Below are 18,867 nucleotides of genomic sequence, written 5' to 3' on the forward strand. Positions count from 1 at the left end.
TTCTTGATGGGGAGGAGGGAGAGTGACCAAGATGATAGCAGGTTTACGGAATGAACCTTATGAGAACAGGCTGAAGATTTGTGGGTTGCAGACATTGGTTGATAGGCGGAAGAGGAGGTGATATGATTGAGACATTCAAATTACTGAAGGGTATCTATAAGATTAATTCAGAGGATATTTTTCAGAACAGGTCTGGTGGTGGGAGGACTAGGAGCCATCCATGGAAACTGGGCAAGAGTGTGGTTAGCAAAGGTGTTAGAACTAGGTTTTTTGCATGGAGAGTGGTGAATGAGTGGAATAAGTTGCCAGAGTCTGTTGTGGGTGCCATGACTGTGAGTGGGTTCAAGACAAGGTATGATAGATACTGTGTGGAAGCTGAATAGTTGTAGACATGATGTTTAGGGTCTCCCTCGATGAGTCTAAGGACTCCTTGGAGTTGCCCATAGTAATAATAATAATATATATGTACACACACAGACACACACACATTATTTATTATAAAGAATGTTAATGTGCAATCCCAACAATATGAATGCATTGAATCACTGTACTTTTCATCTTATCCTAGGGATGCATAAAGCAGAGTCCATGAGATATGATCTTCCCTTCTCCCTGACTCGTCACATAAGAAAAAGGATTTTATTATTATTATTATTGTATGGGCACCTCCACAATATCTATCATACCTCTCCTTGAACTAAGTAACAGAGAAAGTGCTCAGTACTGTCTCTGGCAATCCATTCCATTTGTTCGCCACTATCCAATAGAAAAATATAGTCCTAACATCCTTACTAACCTACTCTTTCTCAACTTCCAGGGATGATTTCTTGTTCTGCCCCCATAGGCAAGTGTGGAAATATTTCCCCTGCATCAGTTTTAGAAAACCCATTCAATAACTTAAATGTTTCTATCATATTCCCCCTTTTGCCTGTCAACCAACTTCTGCAACCCACAAACCCTCAATCTATCCTCATTGGGAGCATTCCACAGACCACCCACCATCTTGATGACTTACCTCTGGATTCTCTCTACTACTTCCTCATCTCTCAAGAAATCCAGGTGACCAGACTGTATGTGATGAGAATAATAAACTTTATCATTGTGAAAAAAAAAAAAAAAAAGTTACCAGATTAATAAAAATAGATGAAATCCCAGCAGAGTTAATTAAGGCCACAGGGGATGGAGGGATAAGAGCATTTCATAGATTGATTACAAGGATGGGAGACAGGATCATGGCCTAGAGACTGGAAGAAGTTAGTTTTCATACCACTACACAAGAAAGGTGATAAGAAGGCATGCAAGAATTATAGAACTATTAGTTTGATATCTCATGCAAGCAAAATTTTATTAAAGATCATGCTAAATAGGATTGAGGCCAAAGTTGAGGCAGAGATGCCTGTGGAACAAGCAGGTTTTAGGAAAGGTAGGGGCACCAGAGATCAGATCCTTTGCCTTAGACAGATCATAGAAAAATATAAAGAATTCAGACTCCCTCTGGTAATGTGTTTCTTAGACTACTCTAAAGCTTTTGACTGTAAGCCATGGTAAGAACAGGTGTTGGATTGACGTGACTGGCTTCAAGTTGGAAAAGGAGTTAGGCAAGGATGTTTACTTTCTCCTCACTTGTTTAATATATATGCAGAGGACATTATGCGTGAAGCATTGGATGAGCTCAGGACAGGAATTATGATAGGAGGTAGATTGATCAGTAATCTGAGGTACGCTGATGATACAGTACTCCTTTGTAATGACATGGAAGAACTAGGACTAATTCTTGACAAAGTTAACAAGATCAGTAATAACAGAGGACTTCAGCTCAATTCTAGGAAGACAAAGATCATTGTTCTCAAAGGAAAAACAAACAGAGAAGCTCTTAAGAAACAAGTGTATCTTAATGGAGAAAGAATTGAGGAAGTCAGCAAGTTTGAGTACCTGGGATCCATTATTAATGTGAAGAATTGCTGTTCAGAAGATGTCAGAAAAAGGTTAGGAATGGCTAAAAGAACACTCAAAGACATGTCTAAAATCTGGAAGGATGGATCTATCTCCATGGGAACAAAGTTGAGGATTTTAGATTCAGTTGTTTTTCCAACAGCGACTTATGGATGTGAGACTTGGAACCTAAAGAAGTCAGATAAGAAACGGATATCTGCTTTTGAGATGTGGTGTTACAGAAGGCTGTTGAGGATATCATATACTGAAAGGCATACAAATGAATGGGTGTTAGAAAAGATTAGTTAGAACTTTAAGAATTTTCTTCTGTCAAGCTCCTTAAGGAGCTTGACAGAAGAAAGTTAAAATATTTTGGACACATAGAAAGGATGGAAGGAGGACTTCTCAGAACAGTAATAGAAGGTAAAGTTCCTGAAAAAAGAGGCAGGGGTAGACCATCAATGAGATGGATGGATGGCATGTGTGGAATTATTGATCTTCAGAGAGTTGAGGCTGCCAGAAAAGCAAACAACAGGACCACATGGTGAGGCCTGGTGTTTAACATCATCAAGCATGGGAGTGACCATACGGCATCTGTAGTTGCCCAGTGAACATAGAGAGAGAGAGAGATTACTAAAAGAAGAATGCCCTTTAACAGATCCATGCTGGCCTGTATAAATAACATTGCCCTCATCTACCCAATTCTGTATATGATCTCTTATTAATTTCTCCAAAATCTTAACAACTACAGAAGAAATACAAACAGACCTATAGTTTGATACCTCCATTCTTCTGCCACCATAATGTGATGGTACTTGCTTACCCTCCTTCCATTCTCCAGGAACCTGTCCCATTGCAAGACTTTCATTAAACAGCCACGCTAATGGTACAGTCGGTGCCATGGACATTGCTGTAAAACACGTGGTGAAATTCCATCTATTCCCCCCCCCACCCAACTTTATTAACATTTAGCATACTCAGTATTTAGAATATATTCTTTTCCTTCACTTCTAACACTTCATCACTAGAAATATAGCCTGCTGTACCAGGATGAAACACTAATAAAGTGATTATTAAATAGTTCAGCTATGTAAGTTTGGTCACCTGATTCCCATCTCCATCCTGTAAGGTAATCCATCTGCTATGTGAGGAGTTATGCTTTGTCAATCATCATATTGTTATTATATAAGTTATGGGAATAAATTGATAATTTTTGTCTTTTCTGCTTTTAGGTATAAATGGAAGTGCATGACTGCAAAGAGAAATATAATATATTTTTCTTTAATTCATTATTTGGTGGGAAAAAAAAATGTAATCATCACTTGCTTAAACTGATCATTATATTGCAAAAATCCAGTCAACATATACAGTACTTTATCACTCATTTTTAAATTTCATTTTTTTAAGATACTGATGAATGTTCTGAAGTCCTGCATTCCTGCCAGGTGGGTCAAGTGTGTGTAAATACAATAGGAAGTTACCAGTGTGTCTTACAAATACATCCAAAATGTCCTCCTGGGTATAAGCTGTCTCCTTCTGTTGCTGGCACTGCAGAAAGTTGCATAGGTAATGAAATGGAAAACTATCTTGTTTAATATTTCTCATCACCTCTTAAAATTTGTTTTCCTGAAACCTGTTTTAACCTAGAAGTGTATGCTATATTTTAGTTTAAAATAAAGTTGAATCTAACATCAATCATATCATCTCTTTGTCATCATTCTACCAGACTTTTTTACAAATCAGAACCTCTCAGTCTGCCTTAATTTATCCCCCACCCTTTTTTCTCCTATTCTGCAGTCACAATATCATTACTATAATCTGCCTCTATATCCTCTCCTCAATTATTTCATCCCCTTCAGATCTAATAATTTAGATGTGGCCTGATCAAGGCTTTATGGAATAGAATTACCATCCTTTTGTCTCTGCTGGTCAGTGTCCTCCTCAGTACTGCAACAACATTCTGTGTTTTCTTTGCAATCTTTGCAGTATGTCCTCTGCTCCACTATCCACCAAATCTGATAATGCCTTTTATTCCTCAAAGGCAGCAGGCGAGGTTGTTTTAGACCTATCTAACTTTTGGAGACTGGGAGACAGTCACTTCCTCACCATTAGTCAATCAGAAATAGCTGGCTTAAACTATGATTTAAAATGGCATCTGGTGAGGAGAGTATGTCAGACACCTGCCACCATCTCAGTTCTAACTCTAATATATTATTGTCTGAAATAGTGTGGGTTCTATCTACAATCAAGTTTTTGAATAATTGTGGAGTATCATCAATCTAACAGATAAGCTTAGGTGCTGATGGTTATTCATGACTTATTTTTAATGGTATTAACAACACCAAGTTGTTAATGGTATTAACAACACCAAGCAAACTATTTTAAAACAAGATGTTTTAACTTGCTTATATTTTGCTGAATTTCAAATCGGCATCATCAGTCTAAATAATAATAGTAATAACATGATGTTAAAAATAAGTCATGATGGTTATTCATGACTTATTTTTAATGGTATTAACAACACCAAGTTGTTAATGGTATTAACAACACCAAGCAAACTATTTTAAAACAAGATGTTTTAGCTTGCTTATATTTTGCTGAATTTCAAATCGGCATCATCAGTCTAAATAATAATAGTAATAACAGAGGCCTAAATAATAATAGTAATAATAACATATTGGAGTATCATCAATCTAACAGATAAGCTTAGGTGCTGATGGTTATTCATGACTTATTTTTAATGGTATTAACAATACCAAATGAACTGTGCCGATCCTACAAAATAGATAAAATACTGCATAGTGCCATTACTTCTCCCTCCTCTAATACACAGGTACACAACATTACCATTTCTATCCCATATGGCAGAGGTACATCAGAAAAGATACCAAAATACTAATGAAACATAGCCTTTGCACCACATTCAAATCTCATGTTAAATTAGCAACTCTGATCTGCTGACCTAAGGATAAACTTCACCCTCTAACACAACCTGGAGTGTATGAAGTTACTTGTGACTATTGTGACTTGGCCCACTATGGGCAGACAGGAAGATCTGTTAACATCTGCCTGGAAGGACATAAAAAATACCTTTGCTAGCATTATTGTGGCAAATCAGGACTGGCAGACCACACTTTGGACACCCTTCCACACAGGATTAGATGGAAGAAAACTAATGTGTTATTTAGAAGTCATTAGATCCAAAAGATTATTTTTTGAGTCAGCCAAGGCTATGAAGAATTCTCCTAAGCTGAACAAATATGGCTGCATTAATTTGTCAAAAATTTGGGAGACTGTTATCTTAAGAGCAACACCCATATAACTGTGATTTTATTTTACAGCATTAGAGGATGCCAAAATAGGACTTTAGATATTTTGTCCATTACAATTGTATTGTTTCACTTACTTACTGTCGCGTATACATGCTGTGTTGTGCTCTGATGATGCCAATTTGAAATTCAGCGAAATATAAGCAAGTTAAAACATCTTGTTTTAAAATAGTTTGCTTGGTGTTGTTAATACCATTAAAAATAAGTCATGAATAACCATCAGCACCTAAGCTTATCTGTTAGATTGATGATACTCCAATATTTATTATTACTATTATTATTTAGGCCTCCAAGGAGTCAAAAGACTTACGGCAGGAGGTCCTTCCTAGGAAACACAAAGTCTATCATACCACTCCTTAAACTCATTGACCGTTCTCGATCTCACCACTCTATCAGGCAATACATTCCATGGTTCAACCACTCTCCATGAAAAGAAACCACTCCTCACCCTCTTGCTCACAGTTTCCTTTCGTAACTTCCAAGGATGGCCCCCTTATCATCACTCCTTCCCGCTGTTCAACCTAGCAAAAGAACTCCCCAATGCTGTAACCACCTCTCAACAGTTTAAAAGTCTCAATCATATCACCTCTCCTTCTTCTATCCACTAAACTCTGCAGTCCACATTCCCTCAGCTGATCCTCATAGCTAACATTGTAAAGTCCTTAAACTGTCTTTGTTATCGCCTTTGTACCCTTTCCACAGTTAATTTATCCCCTTCAAATTCTGGGGACCAAATCTGAGAACAATAGCCTAAGTGTGGTCTGATCAGGGTCTTATACAGCGGAATGATAACTCTTTTATCTCTGCAGGTCAGTGTCCTTCTCATTATTGCATCAATCTTCTGTGTTACCTTCGCCACCTTTGCAATATGTACCCTGAATTTCAGGTTTCTGTCAATCATCAACCCCAGATCTCCTCTCTCCCCTACTTCCTCCAGTATAGCTCCTCCAATAGAGTATGCAGGATCCCAAACCTCAAGACCTTACATTTTGCTGCATTAAACCGATACCCACATTCATTTGCCCATCTTTCCAGCTTATTCAAATCCTCTTGCAGGACTACCACATCTGCACTATTACTAATAACCCTTCCCAGCATCACATAATCTGCAAACAACTGAATATACCCCTGCAATCCACTGACAATGTCATTGATATAAAGGTCAAACAATATAGGTCTCCGTACTGATCCCTGTGGGACCCTTCTTGTAACTCTCTGACCCCTTGAAACTGCCCCACCATACACAACTTTCTGATACCTATCGGATAGCGAATCCTGAATCTAGTTGACCAACCTGACATCCAAACCCATGTGCTACAACTTCAATATCGGCTTATCATGTGGCACCCCTGTCAAATGCCTTCTCTAAATTCAAGAAAATGGCAGTATATGCCTTTCCCTCATCTACTGCTCTTGTAACTTTATTATAAAAGGCTAATATCATATCATAAACTGATATGATATTACTAAAACAATTGCATCCCCTCACAAATCCATGTTATCTCTCACAGATAACATTACTCTCATCTACCCAATGTTGTATACGGTCCCTGACTAATTTCTCCAAGATCTTAATAACTACTGATGACACACAAACTTGCCTATAATTAGACACTTCCAGTCTGCTACCGCCCTTATGCAATGGCACTACCTTCCTTCCATTCCCTGGGCACCTTTCCCATAACCAGACTTTCATTGAAAAACCAGGTCAAAGGAGGTGTCAGTTCCTTAGCACATTCTCTCAAAACTCATGGTGAAATACCATCAGTCCCACAGCTTTACTGACATCCAGGGTACTCAGTATTTGGAACATGCTCTCCTCCTGCACCTGTCAGTTCCTTAGCAGATTCTCTCAAAACTCATGGTGAAATACCATCAGTCTCACAGCTTTACTGACATCCAGAGTACTCAGTATTTGGAACAAGCTCTCCTCCTGCACCTCTAAACTTTGAACCTGCCCTATTCCTCTAGTGTTAAAATTTACTCCTCCAGGATGAAATATCCCAATAAAGTGTTCATTGAACAATTCCACTATGTCCTCTGCATCAGTCACTCTATTCCCATATGTGTATCCCAAATTTCAAAACCTTATATTTACTTGCATTGAACTAATATGATATGATATGATATGATATGATATGAATCAATATTCCCATTCACTTTTCCTTTCCATCTACAGTTGAAAGCCTACTTGTAATCAGATGACATTACCATTGACATAAAGACCAAACAGTAATGGTCCTGGTATTGAACCCTGTGAGAACCCCTCTTGAGAACCTCTCCCTAATTCTTCAACACTGCTTCCCAAACACAACACTCTCTGATATCTAACAGAAAGCCAATACGTAATCCATTCCACTAACCCAATATCCAGTTGCATACTTTGCACTTTAAACATCAGCTTATTGTGAAACAGCCTATCACATGCCTTTGCAAAATTGATAAAAATAACACTATACACGTTTCCCTCATCCACTGCTCTTGTTACTTTATTATAAAAGACCACTAGATTATTAAAACAAAAAATGTCACTTAACAAATCCATTTTAGCCTTCATAAATAATATTATCCTCATCTTCTTCATTCTGTATACAAGCTCTTAGCAAATTTGGACAACCTCTGGAAAATTACAAACTAGCATATGGCAATATTACTGAAGGATGAGTGAAAGGAAGTGGGGATTTAAAATGTGGAGACAGAGAGATGTGGGAGAATTGGGGATAAGATACAAGGTATGTGAAATTTAAAAACCCAGATTTTAATCGTGGGCAGTGAATTCTTTGGGAAGAAGGTTAAACATAGAAATTTTATGAGGAAAGGAATGGGATAGAATATGATGAAACAAGATTAGGGGTGGGAGTAATGGAAGTGTGAGCCATTTCAACTGTGTGGCATCTTCGGATCACATGAGAAAAGTGGAGACCATGTCATGCCGGCTTGGTGTTTTTGTCTCCACCAATAGAAAACAACACAGATACACCCAAAAACACTAAGCCGAAATGACATAGCCTCCACTTTTCCCATGAGCTCTAAAGATGAGAAACAGTCAAAACAGCTCACACCACATTACTTCCATCCCTAATCTTGTTTCATCATATTCCATCCTTCTCCTTTCCCCATAAAATTTCTATCTTTCACCTTCTTCCCAAAGAATTCACCACTTATCCTTACAAACCTGGCTTTCATATACATCGTGTCTTACCCGCAATTTTCCCACATCTCTCTCTCTCTATCTCCAAACCCTCTCCCCCCTTCCTTTCAGCCATTCTTCAATAATATCACCATACACTGTATGCCACTCAATAAGATGACAACCAGGAACATCCTACAAAGTTATGTCCAAAATTATTCCTTTCTATTCTTCATATATCTATATCTATAAAACATCAGTAATGCCCTAAAAATTGAGTAAAAAGCCAATAACATCATAAAAGGGGTACCTTCTAAACAAAAATAAGCAAAATAGCCATAAAAATCAATACGTTTTTATTATTATTTTTTGTATCTTTATTTTTTACATGGTATGGAATCCCTGCTCTAAAGACCAAACATGGAACTTTTTAAAGCCACTTCATGCATTCATTAGACAGAGAGGTAGTCTAAAATTGGGGGATCAACTTCATCTCCTATCTAAGGATAGTCACAAATATGAATGCCCATAGCAGGATTTTAATCTGCAGCCTGCTGGATGGAGAGCTAGTATGCCACATGGCTAACCAGGCTGGTATTTTATTATTTATTATAAAATTAAAAATAAATAAAAGGAAAGTTGCAATTCTAAATTTTTAGTTAGAACATGTGCATGAAATTCTGCTTTCAAGAAAAGGCACAACTGAAGATATTTGATAACGAGTGGAAAGGCTTATGTGTTGGGAGTACACGTTACTTTATTTTAATGGTATTGATTACAACACAAAATGATAATAAAATAATTATATTTATTAACTGATTATATCTTCAGATATCTTCAGATATATTATATCTTCAGAGCACAAGAACAGTTCTTATTGGTGGACAAAGATCAAAATGCTGAATGCTTGATGGAATGCTGAATGCTGAATGCAATACCAGTGAAATATCAACTAATAAGTTAATAAATATTAATTATTTTCTTATCATTCTATGTTGAAAGGAAAAGAGATTTGATAAGACTAAGTAGCAAGAAAAGTTAATTAAGAAGGTTAAAATAAAAGGAATACAGTTTAAAGATAAAAAAGGAAAGGAAATGATGATGATTTAGGCATAATGGAAAATATGATACAGAATTTAGTAAGAGGTAGAAATTCAGGAAACTTGCTCATTCTTTTTAATCATTAGCATCAGTTTTAGGTGTGTGTACCTTCAAGTGATGCATGATATTTCAATGTTAGGTTCCTTTCACTTTCAACATTTTTTCCAGACTTGTCATATTTGTCAGGTATCCGATTTCATCAACTTCCTTTTCATCTTTTAAAACATTCATTACACCAAAACAGTTAAATATCTATCAAAAAAACTTTATTTTAATTTTCTTAACTTTTTTTTTTTTTTTTTTTTTGAGGGGGCCATTTTTTGCTTTAACTCCCATTATTCTAATTTTTCATCTTTCATTCTGTTAAGGGACCATACCATCATAAATTAATTCTGATTAAACATTCTTGAATATTACTAATGTCTAGGTCATTTTTGATAAATAACTTTATATTTGATTATCTGTCAAGTCAAAGGATCTGATCTCTGGTACCCTAACTTTCCTAAAACCTGTTTGTTCCTCAGGCATCCCTGCCCCAACTTTGGCCTCAATTCTATTTAACATGATCTTCAATAAAATCTTAAATTAGTTTTTGCAATCTTTTGTATCTCCCTTCTTATGTAGTGGTATGAAAACTGACTTTCCAGTCTCTAGGCCATGATCCTGTCTCTCCCATATCCTTGTAATCAATCTATGTTATGCTATTAACTGTTTTTATGAATCTATACTGACCATTATAAAGAATCCTATGACATCAAACTAATCCTTTATTCTACTCCTAACCAAGCTCTTCAAACACCTTGACTACAACTGCAGATATACAGACTGGTTTATAATTTTTTTTTTAATGGATGTCAAGGGAATTCAAGATGCTTAGAGAAGATTCACTTAGTTTGGGAGAGATTGTGTCATGATAGTTATGAGAAGGAGTTTTTAGTGTTAATTTGTTGAACGTATTTAATAGTATGAGTATAGAGAATTAGAGAACAGGTCTGCAAGACAGACAGGGAAACAGGGAGGCTCAAGGTGGACAGAGGAACAGAGCATGAGAAAGGTAGATGCTCCAATAGGATGGAAATGCATGTGTAGACAAAAAGGGAAGGGGATGACCTGGAATCAAGGGAAAACAGTTGGATCTGAAGAAGGTTTGAAGATGAATAAGGAGAAAAAGAAATGACTCGAGTTAAGCATGGAGAAGTCATATCAAATAAGTGGTGTCAGTGTAACTAGCTGTACATCCAGGAATAAGCTGCAGTGCTTGTATACAAATGCTAGAAGTGTAAGAAACAAGGCAAATGAAATGGTTTCATTAATTGAGTCTGTTCAATTAATGCACAAAGAGGCAGCATAAGAGAAGTAGTAATAACCAATTGATAAAGGTGGCAAAAGTAAAGTATGAGCAGCAGTTAGCTAATGAAGCCAAAAATAATCCTAGGGAGTTCTTTCAATATGTAACCAGCCAAAAAAATAATGATCATGGAAAGATGACACTGATTGGAGAAAATGGTATACAGACAACTACTGCAGAAGATATCATGGAGATACTTAATGAGTAGTTCATAATGGTCTTCCATTCTTGTGAATGTGACATCATGGAGAGATTGAGAGCAGTTGATGATGGTGAAGGGAGACTGAGTGTAAGTGAGCAAGAGGTGTATAGGGAGTTGAACAAACTAGATGTAAATAAGGCGGTGGGACTTGATAATATATCACCACATATTCTGAAGGAATGTGGCAGGGAGTTGACATCTGCCTTGACATATTTTTTTAATATGAGTGTTGCACTGGGTCGAGTTCCAAAGGAGGGCAAGATTGTGCTGCTTCATAAGGGAGGTGATAGAACACAAGCATCAAATTATAGACCTATCTGTGTGTCAGATGTTGCGGTTAAGTTGTTGGAGAAGCTGGTGAGAACTAGAATCCAGAAGTTGGTTGACAACAATGATATTATCTTTGATGGACAGTAGGATTTGTTAATGGAAAGTCATGCTTTAGTAATCTACTTACTTACTTATTACAATAAGGCTTACTTGGACAGAAGAGAGGGATACACAATAGTATACTTTGATTTTGCAAAGGCTTTTGGTAGATTACCACATGATAAGTTGATAGTCAAACTAGAGTGGATGGGATTGGATATTAGCCCCCAACCGGCCATGCCATCTATAGATGTCCAGCTAAATCTGGATACGATTCTGCAACACCCATTGAATAACATGGATAAGAAGTGCAATTTGGTCTAACTATATCATCCACCTTGGCCAATAGGGTGATTAGATTAGTGCATTAGATCAGAGACTGGCTATCTGATAGATATCAGCAAGCTGTGTATGGTGGAGCAATATCCAGGAAGAGGAAAGTCACTAGCGTGTGCCTCAGGGGTCTGTTTTAGGGCATTGCTGTTTAACCTGTATATTAATGATATTCACGAAGATTTGGATGGGGATATTCAGTTATTTGCAGATGATGTAAAGTTGAGATGAACTATGAAGAGTAGACAAGATGTTGTGACCTTACAAGAAGACTTGAATAAATTGAGTGAATGAGCATGGAAATGGGGATGCAAGTTCAGTGTTGCAAAATGTAAGGTTTTAAAATTGGTAAACAAAGATGAGATGTAGAATTTATGCTTGGTGGGGGATATATTGTTGGAGCTGGAGGAAATAGATCTTGGGGTGATAGTGGATAATGATCTGAAATTTAGGGGACACATTGCCAAAATTGTGAGGACAACACAAAGAATTCTGGGAATGATGTGGAGGACACTGACTTGTTATGTATAAAGCTTTATTTAGACCAAATATGGACTTCTGTGCACATATTTGTTCACCTGGTTTTCAAAAGGATGAAGAGATGTCAGAAAGAGGTTCAGAGACAACTTACTAAGGTAGTTTCTGATCTCTGAAATGTCGAATATGAGGAAAATTTGAGAAGATGCAATTTAAAGAGTCTAGTGGATAGGAGGAAGAGGAGTGATATGATAGAGACCTACAAGTTAGTAAGGGTTATTATAGGCTCAATGTTGGAAAGGTTTTGCAGCAAATGGTGGGAGATCAGGGGCAAACCAGAGGACACATCCCTGGAAGTTGTATAAGGAGGGTGTGAGCAGTGAAGTGAGAAGCAGGTTTTTTGCAAACCTGCTTCTCACTTATGTATGAATGATTTGAATGCCTTGCCTGAGAGTGTGGTGTCTGCAGAGAATTTGAGAGTGTTTAAGGAGCAGTATGATGAGCTGTGCATATGACAAAAGTATCACCTAGATGAGTCTTTGACTCCAATGGGGTCTTGTGATAATAATAATAATAATAGTCTAACTTCAAATATACAGACTAGTTTATAATTTGTTTAATGGATATCGAGAGAATTCACGATGCTTAAAGAAGATTCACTAAGTTTGGGAAGGATTGTATCTTCATAGTTATGAGAAACAGTTTTTAGTGTTAATTTGTTGAATTTATTTAACACTGCAAGGTTGTGGTCGAAAAAATTGCAGCGTAGGTCATGTGTATCTGAGAGATACATTCATTAATAGTATGTGCTAAAATGCAATAAAACTTATAATACATGATAGCAAATATAATATATGATGGTTTATTTATTTTCAGTTACAGTGTATAAATTATTGAACAAAGAAACAAAGAAAAAAACAACTAAACCAATATTATACTGACATCGGAGTTCGCGGTATCTCTCAGATACAATTTACTATCAAATATCACTTTCGCATTCGACTCTATCATTCTCATCACCGGACTCGAGTAACAAAATCACTGAATCCCTTCAACATCTGATGGATTATCCAATCAATATATTTTTCCAGCCATTTTCAATGGTAAATAAAAAAAAAACAACCAAACCAATACTATACTGACATTGGAGGTCGCAGTATCTCTCAGATACAATTTACTATGAAATATCACACACCTTTATGTAATATGTGTTAAACCAAAACTGACTGCATAAACACTGTGGAATATCACTTGTAATATATGCATGCGCAGCTAGTCATGACCTCCAAGCTATACACTGGATATGTGTAAGAATATTTATATTAAACAGTTTGTTTGTGTCTGTCAGATCAGCCGTGACCTCCGCAGGGTTTTACAGTTAAGTTTATAAAATAATTCAGAAAATGTATAAGACAGATAGCAGGATTTTTTATTTTTACTTTTCTGAGCTGAGCTGGAATCTACTAGAACTCATAATAAAAAAGATTACAGAATCAGTGAACTTATTTAACTGGTGAAAGAAAAATTATGTAGTTGTTATGAATAGGTTAATTAAAAATGTATCTATATGGATTATCTAATTTAATTATTTAACATATAGATGTTGTGATGTTTGCATATAAATATCCAAAAAGAGATAAAGATTGTTAAAAAAATGGGAGGGAGATAAGTTATCGATATAAGTATACATGAGTTAATCTGTACAACAGATCTCATGTTATATTTAATAGTTTGGTCATAATGGCGCTTATTCAGTGCCTGGCTTACCTTGCTGTACTTTTTTTTATCGTGGCACCCAGTTAGTCTCCTGTTGTAGCTCTGAAATTTTGACCCTCCCCCACAATATATATAAAATTGATCTAAACTGCATTCGGCAGTAGTCACACGTACTTGTGCTACCTTTAAGTATAAAATATGGAGTTTCTATGTATTTATTATGGAGTTTCAAACAATTATTGTTTGAAATAATAATTTGATATGATATTCATTTTATAGATGTTGATGAATGCCAAGAAGGCATTCACACCTGTGATTCATCAGCTGAAGATTGCATTAATGACATAGGTAGTTACATGTGCATATCTCGAATTCCTCCTACTGTCACATGTCCATCAGGATATGGTACCTCTGGTGAACATGATGGACAGTGTGTTGGTAAGTTGTAAACATCTCCAAAAAATATATACCTGATTATTTTTTTTTCTTAACAGTCTCTTAAAATCTGCATCTGAATGCTTTATTCAGTTAGTGTATATAAAGAATTACAACAAATATTTAATTATTAATTATACATTTCATGATTTACATTATTTGTCATTTTGAAGACGAACTCACAAATGGTTCACGATGATTTTATTTAAATACCATCACTGGCTTCACATTCATTTACTTTTTTTCTCATTGTTATTAAAAAATTTCACTGAATTTTAGTAAATATTAATAATGTTATTTGGTTTTATTGTCAGCCATCTTAACTCAGGGATGTATGAAAGCATTGAGAGAAAGAAGGCAGGGAAATCGAATTCATAGCTGTTGAAATCACTCATATCATTTTAGAAAAATAACTAAGTGATACTGAAATTAAAAAAAATTAATAACTAAATTAAATATTTATATGACAGCATTTTGCTAGCTTAAGAAAGCAGAATGTTGATGAGTAAATTATCTAAGCACTTTTATTATTATTATAAACATCACAACTCAAAAAGACTCATCGTGGGAAGTCCACATTCTCTCACAAAAAGATGATCAAACTGTTCCTTAATAATTACCCCATGCACAGTCTCTGCACTCATGACATGTTCAGGCAATGAATTCCACTCATCAAACCCTCTCCTTGAAATAAACCTACTCCACACTTCCTTGCTAATTTCATCTTTATATAGCTTCCAGGGATAGTCTCTTGTTCTACCCTTGTCGCTCTCTATTCTGTTAAAAACTCCTCCACATTAATTTGGTAACAGTCCCTCACCAACTTATATGTCTCAATCATATCTCAATCCTTCTTGTATTCACAAGGATCTTCAAATTACATTTCCTCAATCAGTCCTTATATTCCACATTTAAGAGACCTAAGAACATCTTAGTGAATCTTTTCAGGACCTTCTCTAATATATCCCCTTGAAAAACTAGGTGACAAGATATGTGCATAGTAGTCTTATATGTCTTGAACACGGCCTTATACAAGAGAACTATAACCTGCTTGTTTCTGCAATTTAAGATTCTTCTCATCATTGTCACAATCCATTGTGAGTTTCTCAGAATTTTAGCAGTGTTACTCCTATACTTGAATTCTGTCTTCCACCACTTGAAGATCTCCTCCGCCTACTTCAAAATTTCTCCATTAATTGTATACTGTGCATCTTATCCCAGTATATCAAATTTCAAGACATGCTATGCAACATTAAACTGATCGTTCCACTCACCTGCCCACTTGCACTGTATATTCAGCCACAACACCTCCTCTGTTCTACTTCTCACTTTTCTTCCCAACTTTACATCCTCTGCAAACAGCTGTATATATCTCCGATTCGGCCTGTCCCAATATCATTAACATACAAGTTAAACAATAATGATCCCAAAACATATCCCTGCAGCACACTGCTGGCAACCTTCCTCTTTTGGAATACTACTCTCCCATACACAACCCACTGACACCTATCTGACAGCCAATCACCTATCATCCATTCTCATCCATACCAATTTAGTTATCAGTTTGTCATGTGGCAATGTATCAAAGGCTTTTGAAAAATCTAAGTATACAATTATATATTCATCTCCCTTATCCAATGAATATGTAACGTTATAGTACACATAAGCAGATTGCTAAACACGTGGCTTTCCTTTAACAATCTATGCTGATCATCACAGGGAATACTGCTATTATCAACCCAATTCTGAATTCTAGTTTTCACTATCTTCTCCAACATCTTAAACACAACCTTCACTCCTCTTGCCCTGTTGCAAGACTCTTGTTAAGCAGGCATACCAAAAGTGCTGTTAACTGTCCGGCTCATTCTTTTAAGACACACAATGATATATTGTCAAGTTTTCTATAGTCATATTAACACCAATTTTATTAAATTCCTCATATACCTCCTGCTCACTTGCCATCAGTCTCTCCTTCTTGATGTGATATTTAGGAGGATTGAACACTCTGATAAATTGCGTACTGAACATCTCAACTTATTTTCCACAGCTGATACCAACCTAAAAGACTAAGATGAAATGGAGTATTATTATTATTTGGTAACCTCCGTGGAATCAACAGACTCATCATGGGAGGCCCACTCAACCAGCAGCATGTCTATCATAATGAGCTTTAAAGTTATTTACACTACCTGCAATCACAATTCACTCAGGCAATGCATTTCACTCACTAACAACTCTCCACATAAAAAATATACTCCTCACACCCTTCTTCATCACATCTTCATACAACTTCCAGGGATAACATCTCATTCTTCCCATCTTAACATCTACTCTTTTTTAAATTTCTTCTGTTTTAATCTGATAGAATCCCTTAACTAACTTAAAGATCTCTATCATATCTCCTATTTTCCTCCTATCCACCAGCTCTGTAATCCACATTCCCTCTCTCTCAAATGCTCTTCATAGCCAATGCTTTAGAGCCCTGATATCACTTTGGTTATTTGTCTTTGGATCCTCTCTAGTGTTTCCACATCACAATGAAAACCAGGTGACCAAATGTGAGCACAATAGTCCATATGAGGTCTGACCAACGCATTATATAGAGGTACCACTACCTCCTTATCCCTACACATCAATGTATTTATTATCATAGCAGCTATACGATGTGCAGTCTTTGCAACATGTGCGATGTGTCCTCATAACTTCAGTTCACTGTCCACCATCACTCTAAAATCTCAAATCTCATTCACCTCCTTAAGCACAGTATGTAGCCTTATATTTGTGTATCCCAATGTGTAACACCTTGCATTTATTAACATTAAAACTGCAACTCCCACTCATTTGTCTCAGCTAAATATCTATTCAAATCTTCCTGTAGAGAATTAACATTAGCACTACTCCTGATAATTCTACCTAACTTGGCATCATCAGCAAACATTTGAAAATCTCCAGTCAATTCATGAAATATCATTAACAAAGTAGGGGCCCAAGAACAGAACCCTGAGGCATGCCACTGGTCGCCTTCCTTTTCTGAGACACTGCTCTATCATACATAACTTGCTGCTATCTTTCAGAAAGCTACTTTTCAATTCATCTAGCCAATATAGTATCTATTCCTATCCTTTGCAGTTTGTACACCAATTTATCATGTGGTAATCTATGAAATGCTTTTGCAAAGTCAAAGAATATCACTTTATGTGATTCTCCCTTATCCAACACATTCATTACCTTATCATAAAACATAAGCAGATTGCTAAAACAAGACCAACCCTTCATCATAAAATTCTATGTTCATCAACCTAATCCTATTATATTTCTAACCAATTTTTCCAACACTTTGATCACAACTGCAGATATACAGAGTGGCCTATAATTGGAAACTGCTGTTCTTGAACCGTGCTTGTGGATAGGTATTATTTTGCTTTCTTTTCACAGCTTAAGAACCTTACCCACTGCAGGACTCATTAAATAACCAGGACAAGGATATTGCTAACTCTTTTGCACATTCTTTAAAAATATGTGTTGATATGTCATCCATTCCCACAGCTTTGTTAATGTATAATCCGAGTAACACTTAATACACCTTTGATTCTTTCACCTTTAATTCTCCTAATTCTTGCCTCCCTTCTATATGTTGCACAGCATTACTCACACCACTATGATATACATTGATGAAGTGTTCATTAAATAATTCCACTTCATCATTTGCTATGGTTACTCTGACATAGCTATCCACTAGCATCAACATGGCAGAAAAATTCTCTTGGATTAGCAGACTAGCCAATCTCCCCTCATATTCTACTTTTTCTTTTTTATCCATGCTTGTCACTTTTCTGGCCTGCACTTAATATTCTTCATGCATCCGTTCACCACAAACTGCCTTGTACTTCCTCTATAACAACATTTTTTTTTAACACTGCTTGCTTGATTTCATTATTCATCCATCTCACTCTTATCTAATTATTCACTTAACTCTTGGTATGCAGTTATGTATTGCTTGGGTTAGATACTGCCTTATCATTTTCCATGCACTGTCAACATTTTTTTGACACAATCCATCAACCCAGTGTTTTGATGCTAGTTGACTACGGAACTTCTGATAATCACCCATCTTATAGTTCCAGATATAGACCTTCTTGATAACAACTTTTTCCTGTTTGATTATCTTACACAAGGTTTATTGGTGTTAGATTTGGTGATACCTCATTCACAACCACATTCTGTGAGGATATCACCAAATCTAACACCGATAAACCTCATGTTGCTTCCATTACATGCTTCTTTAGATAGTTATTCCTCAGAAACTCAACATATTCATGCTCTCATTACTATACACTATCTCTTCTTTCCAATTCACATTCCTGTAATTAAAATCTCCCATTAGGATCATCTTCCTTTTACTTTCCCAACTAATTTGTCTAAATATTTCATAATCAATCCTCTCCACATTCCCTGGCCTATAACAGCATCCTATTAGATATATTATTTTACTGTT

At 36.2% G+C, this 18,867-nt stretch overlaps 1 protein-coding gene across 2 annotated transcripts in view; it reads left to right on the plus strand.

Moving 5' to 3' along the window:
• The window catches only part of LOC150109235 (uncharacterized), a 415,237-nt gene that overhangs the window by 166,790 nt on the left and 229,580 nt on the right, over positions 1 to 18,867 (plus strand). For both annotated transcript variants that reach the window (XM_090406508.1, XM_090406517.1), the window contains exons 8-9: positions 3,340 to 3,498; positions 14,217 to 14,375. In XM_090406508.1, coding sequence (XP_090262634.1) covers positions 3,340 to 3,498; positions 14,217 to 14,375 — 318 coding nt within the window. The remainder of the gene's footprint in view (positions 1 to 3,339; positions 3,499 to 14,216; positions 14,376 to 18,867) is intronic.

Source organism: Typopeltis vanoorti, chromosome 2 (assembly GCF_054136105.1).
Source record: "Typopeltis vanoorti isolate ZY-2024b chromosome 2, IOZ_Tvanoo_1.0, whole genome shotgun sequence".
Classification (NCBI taxonomy): Eukaryota; Metazoa; Arthropoda; class Arachnida; order Uropygi; family Thelyphonidae; genus Typopeltis; species Typopeltis vanoorti.